Source organism: Musca autumnalis, unplaced genomic scaffold, assembly GCF_047663935.1.
Source record: "Musca autumnalis isolate F117 unplaced genomic scaffold, ASM4766393v1 scaffold_3, whole genome shotgun sequence".
Lineage (NCBI taxonomy): Eukaryota > Metazoa > Arthropoda > Insecta > Diptera > Muscidae > Musca > Musca autumnalis.
Window position 1 is genome coordinate 259,284,535 of NW_027411866.1, and position 6,570 is coordinate 259,291,104.

Consider the following 6,570-nt stretch of genomic DNA (forward strand, 5'->3'; position numbering starts at 1 on the left):
TTGAAATCTACAGACCCGTGGCTTTATATTGGCACTAGTAAATAAAATTTTAAGGAAATCCATACATCTATATTCAATATTTTCATTTTGACCAATATTATATCTAAAAAATTTGGTAACCATTGCAAATTAGAGGAACTGTTAAAAGCAGGAAAACGGAGCTTAGGAGATTTAGTACATTATCCAACTCAAGTTAAGGCGTGAAAAATTATACTTTCTTTCAGAAACTCGCTTTTTTTCTCATTTAAAAAAATGTTTTTCCCATAATTAGTCATGTTTGTTAGGTTTTTGTCTCGTTAAGAATCGCGAAAAATTGCAAAAATAAGTTGAGTTTCGAAAAATTTGGAATGTTTAGAAGCGATTTGCATCTGTAAATTCTTAAAAAGTTGCTAAGAATTTTTTGATTTTTGTCGTTGGGCGCATCCACTATGCACTGTGACCATTACTTCTATGAGACACATTTTTGCGAAGACTGAGAGTATTTTTTAAAAGACTTCGATCGCACTTTGGACGAATCTTGACACTATTGTCACACATTCTGCTACAATACATCTAAACACAATATGAAATGTGCCCTAATGCTGTGAAACAAAAGTCTCAATTATTGATTTGGGTTCCTATTTACATTGGCACAACAAACAGTCGTGTCCTAGCAACACCACCGTCCAACAATCAGGATAGGAATTGATTAAACAGTTTATATAACGTTAACAGATTGGCAAATTGTTTCAAAAAGTAGCGGAATTCGAAATGAGGCTGTTTATGAAAAAATGTCTAAGAAAAAAGCCTCAAGAATTGAAGCCGGGAGCAATTTTGGATGCTGTCATTTCACAGTCATCGGCAACGGCTAGTAAATGTTTGCTTTATAAGTTGGCTGATTACAAAAGGGGTGAGTGGATAAGACAACTACTAAAATATTTTATTGAAAAACACTTCCTAATTTCAAAACTGCAGGAGGTGACCTCATAGATGCCATAAACACCGGTGGCCTGGTGGCAGTGGAACAATTGATACGTGAACAATTTGGCATATTTATGTACAACGATGGCAAGGGACAGGTTATCAATCGTGCTGAATTTTTACGTTGGAAATATCGTGATCACACCGAGGTGACAATACCCATAGAGGCATCTTTGTCCATACATGATCCTTTGGGCAAGTGGAAGGACCACAGTGCCTGTTGGCAAATGCAATATCGTGGAGCATTGGGTGAAAGTCTGCTGCATGTCCTCATAATATGTGATTCTAAAATGCACACTAAATTGGCACGTATTTTATTGAGAGTGTTTCCACGCTTGGCACTGGATGTCATCGAGGGAGAAGAGTATTTGGGTGCCAGTGCTTTACATTTGGCCATAGCTTATAGCAATAATGAATTGGTTGCTGATTTAATTGAAGCTGGAGCAGACATAAATCAAAGGGCTATTGGAAGTTTCTTTTTACCCAAAGATCAGCAAAGAGCTAATCCAGCGAAGAATACCGATTATGAAGGCTTGGCTTATATGGGAGAATATCCGCTGTCATGGGCAGCTTGTTGTGCCAATGAGAGCGTTTATAATTTGTTGATTGATCATGATGCTGACCCCGATGCCCAGGATAGTTTTGGTAATATGATTTTGCATATGGTGGTGGTGTGTGATAAATTGGTGAGTAGAACAATGCAAGAGTGATATGAAGGGAAGGAACTAAATTGTTTGTTCTCTTTCAAGGATATGTTTGGTTATGCCTTACGTCACCCTAAAACACCGGCAAAAAATGGAATTGCAAATCATAGCGGTTTAACACCTCTAACACTGGCTTGCAAATTGGGTCGTGCTGAGGTGTTCAGGGAAATGTTGGAACTTTCCGCCAGAGAATTTTGGCGTTATAGTAATATCACCTGTTCGGGATATCCTTTAAATGCTTTGGACACTTTGCTTCCCGATGGAAGAACGAGTGAGTTGAAGGGGAAAAATATTTGGAAAAGTTTATGGAGGTGGGAATAACATTTTCGATTATTTACAGATTGGAATTCTGCCTTATTTATTATTTTAAACGGTACCAAGGAAGAACATTTGGACATGTTAGATGGTGGCATTATCCAGAGGTTGTTGGAGGAAAAATGGAAGACATTCGCCCAGAACCAATTTCTAAAGCGTTTGCTAATATTGGTGGTACATTTATTTTGTCTCTCAACTTCAGTGTACTTGAGGCCGGCACATGATGGTGATGATGATGAGGAGGATGAAAATTCTCCTGCGAATGGAGGAGTCAGTGGAGATGTTGCGGATAATGATGAATATGATGTACAAACAATAGCGAGGTACTGTGCTGAGCTGTGTACCATTGCGGGGGTACTAAGCTTTTTAATATTCCAACAAGGTGATGAGATAAAGAACCAAGGATTGTCGGCTTTCCTGAAGCAATTGGTAAGTAAAAGAAACACGAAAACCCGAATGATATTTACAGAATATTTTTATTCTAGTCCCATGCTCCAGCTAAGGTAATATTCTTGGTCTCCAATCTAATGATATTGGCCTGCATACCTTTTCGCCTTATGGGAGATACGGACACAGAAGAGGCCATACTTATATTTGCTGTACCAGGAAGTTGGTTTCTGCTAATGTTTTTTGCAGGGTAACATCTAAACTGGTAATTTCTGAAGAGGCTTTAAATAAATATTTCTTGTTTTTAGAGCCATTCGCCTCACTGGACCTTTTGTGACCATGATCTACTCCATGATAACTGGTGACATGTTTACCTTTGGAATTATTTATTCCATTGTTTTGTGTGGGTTTTCGCAGGCCTTTTATTTTCTATACAAAGGGCATCCTCAGCTGCAGTCTACCATGTTTGACAGTTTTCCAAGTACATGGATGGCCTTGTTTCAAACCACTTTGGGGGATTATAATGTGAGATATACAGACAATGTACTTTGAGATTTTTTTGACATTTGTATTTGTTTCCAGTATCCCGATCTAAATCAAACAACCTATCCCAATCTATCAAAAACCGTGTTTGTTATATTCATGATATTCGTTCCAATATTATTACTGAACATGTTGATTGCCATGATGGGCAACACCTATGCCCATGTCATTGAGCAATCTGAAAAAGAGTGGATGAAACAGTGGGCCAAAATTGTGGTGACATTGGAGAGAGCAGTGCCCCAGGCTGATGCAAAAAACTACTTAGAGGCTTATTCCATACCTTTGGGTCCATCGGATGATTCCGGTTTTGAGGTTAGAGGTGTAATGGTAATTAAGAGTAAAAGTAAGACAAGAGCTAAGCAACGCAAAGGAGCGGTATCGAATTGGAAGAGGGTTGGTCGTGTCACCCTCAATGCCTTGAAAAAACGTGGTATGACTGGTGAAGAAATGCGACGCCTCATGTGGGGAAGAGCATCTATATCAAGTCCCATCAAGGTGGCTAAAAAGAAGTTGAAGGATCCCTACAATTTAAATCAAGAGGCCACCGGAGGACATTCTAATCTAACCAATGCCATGGACATGTTAAATTTTGCCAATGATCCAGCTTCTAGTTCTGGAGTTGGCTTCAGATCGTCAACACAAGGTGTTGCGGAAAAGAAAGAGGTTCAACAAATCCCAGCTCCTGATCCTCTACGAGATTTGGTTCTATTGTCAGAAGAGAAACCAGAAGTCCATGACCCACAATTCTATGCAGCCTTGGTACAATTGGCCAACAAAGCCTACGAGTTGGTGAAGAACACAATGAAGGCACAACAACCCGCCCAGTTGGAGGAAGCCAAACCACCCCCCGAAGCTACCAGCTTAAAAGATGTAACCTTGACCAAACAACCTGAGCCTGTTGCCAGTGAGGGTGGCATACTTGGTGACATGGCTATGGGGGCAAATCTTACAAATCTCTTTCAAGATCCCAAAGATATTGTGGATCCCAAGAAATTGGAAGAATTTTTGAAAATGGTGGCCGATGTTGAGACCGAAGAGAGTGATGGTGGTGGTCCGATTTTGGGGAAACTTTCATTGGCCCGAAGGACACGTAATGCCTTATTTAAGGTGCCCATACCGAAGAGTACTCTGGGAGATAGTTCCGATAAGTTAATTAATTCGGTGTGGGATAAGGCTCCGGCCGATAATGATGAAGACAGTATACCGGTAAGTTAACGTGAGAGGTAATGGATGGCTCAATTCTATAAATTTCCAAATTTTTTTTGGTAATTTCATAGGCCTTTGATTTCCAAGAAGCTTTGGATGAACATGTCCTAACAGTAGAACAAGAAGCCGATGTAGAAACTGAAGATGCAAATGATGATTCGGGTGAAACCATGGATGATATACCCACGGCAGAAGAGGTACATGCTACCATGAAACAATTTCATTTGCGCAAGCGCCAATATCAGCAGGATGATGCAGCTCGACGTGCGAAAACTGCTCGTATAAGGCGTAAAAATAGGTAAGTAGAGGCAAACGAACGTTAATTTAGAAAACATAAAGAAATAATTTTATTATTAGTAAGTAGAGGTTAATTAGTTCCGGAGATATCTCAGTCGCTGTTTCACTCTACGGGTCTTGGACTTCTTATATCTGAATACCACCAACGGCTGGCGTCTTTACATTATTCAACATTTCAAACACCAGTCGAACGAAGTCTTCATTGGATTCTCGAACAGCTTTCTATGGTTGAAGGTATCGAAGGCCTTCGATAGGTCAAGAGCCCTATAATTGTGTAGATATTGTATATAATGCAGTTCTGGTGCTGTGCATTTCCGGAATCCATGCTGAACACTTGTCAAACACTCAATTACGGGTTTATACAATTGGTTCAGCATTACCATCAATATTCCTTGTGGGCCCACCGCTTTGGATTATTTCGCATTTCGGATGACATTTGAAACATCGTTCATTGTAAAATTAGTGGTACCTCCTCGGTTGAAAGGGCTCTTATAAGAGTTAAGATACTATCACTCTCTGGGTGCTCAATAAATTGTCGCGTGCCTCTTATGATCTGCCACAGTCATGCCGTTAAACGTAACAGCCGTTCTATCATATTTATTTTCGTATTTAACCGCTGCCACATTTTACTCAATAATTTACCAATTTTGCATAGCTTCAGGTCTAGCCAGTTATTCCGCTTAGGTTCGCCTACTACCCTATTGTCTACAACAGAAAGTTCTCTAACACTTCAATCGCTGATTTCTAGTTCTTCTGCTGGAAAATTTAGTTTAATGTTGAGTATTCTACCAGCAGATATATAGCGAGCTGGTACAGTTGTATGTCCGGGAAAATTCTCTTACCTACACAAGTATCTTGTTTTAATACGTTTACTTTCGAATTCCATATAGAAATAACAATCGGTGACGACAAAAAATTGGGACTTTGGCCAGGAAAATCGATTCCTGAAGCATTGTGCGCCGTGGGATTGCGTGGTGCTCTGGTTAGCTTCCGAAGAGTTTGAAGTAGGCGGATAAAATTTAACATAAACATATTTAAGTGAGTAGAATTTTTTGCAAGGAAAATAGCCAATACGTGGACCTACGGTTCGGTACGTCCTCCACACAATGGTACAACTCTTTTTGATGCGAGCGCACATTCTCTTTGTACTTTCTGGTATACGTACTGGAAACTTTTTACTTTACTTTTTTACCATCTTCGTTCTGCATGTGTTTTAAACGATTTAAGAAATTAATAATTTGATTTTTTCATTTCAGAGTTTCTCCCGAATATGCAGGCGAAGATTACTATGGTCGTGGCCGTTCGGCACCCATGAAAAAGAAACGTGATGAGGGAGAAATATCTCCACCCGACCCTTTGGAACCCTGGAGCACACGAGAGTTGCAAAATATTAATAAGATACTAGCTAAAAAGTAGGCTTCTTCTAGAATGTTTTCAAATTAAATGCAAAAAGTATATGATACGGTTTTATTGAACATCATAATTTATTTGTTGCATCTGTCAGGTAATCAATGCAATTTTTAGAACAATTATTTAACCGGAACGATTGCGGCGACGTCTGATGACACGGTTTCTACGGTTCTTGCGTTGATTGCGAGTCCTACGGTTTCTACGGTTACGATTGCGACGACGACGATTGAACCTGTTACGTCTTCTATTACGGCGAACCTTGCGGACATTGTTCCTATTGCGGCGGTTTCGGCGACGTCTGTTGGCACGGGCCTGAATTTCTTCCAAATCATAATCCTCATCGTCATCACTTTCTTCATCCTCGTCTTCATCCTCCGCGAGATCACCATCTTCAGTTTCTAATAGTTCATTATTAGTTTCCTTCTCCTTATCTTCTTCCTTCTCCTTGTCTTCTTTTAGAGCTTCTTCATGACTTAGTTCCAGTTCTGAACTTTTATGTTCAACAACGGCATTTTCTATTTCAGGTTTTTCAGTTACCAGAGCTGAAGCAGCGGCACTGTGATGTGCCATACACAGTACGGCCAAGAAGGCAAAAGCGAAAAGAAAGGCTAATTTCATTTTTGAACAACTGATCAGTGAACACGTAGAGTTTGAAATTTGTATTGAATGATAGATGATTGACTGATGATTTATCCCAAAACTCAAATCATATTTATATGAAAATTTTGGATATTTTTGGAAAAAGCCT

At 39.6% G+C, this 6,570-nt stretch overlaps 1 protein-coding gene across 1 annotated transcript; it reads left to right on the forward strand.

Moving 5' to 3' along the window:
* Positions 1-647: 647 nt before the first annotated feature.
* Positions 648-5,895, forward strand: iav (transient receptor potential cation channel subfamily V iav). The gene is made up of 9 exons (XM_073978162.1): positions 648-889; positions 955-1,646; positions 1,710-1,935; positions 2,005-2,408; positions 2,465-2,616; positions 2,675-2,891; positions 2,949-4,115; positions 4,187-4,413; positions 5,669-5,895. The coding sequence occupies exons 1-9, from the start codon at positions 751-753 to the stop codon at positions 5,826-5,828; spliced, it is 3,384 nt and encodes a 1,127-aa protein (XP_073834263.1). The 5' UTR covers positions 648-750; the 3' UTR covers positions 5,829-5,895.
* Positions 5,896-6,570: the final 675 nt, after the last annotated feature.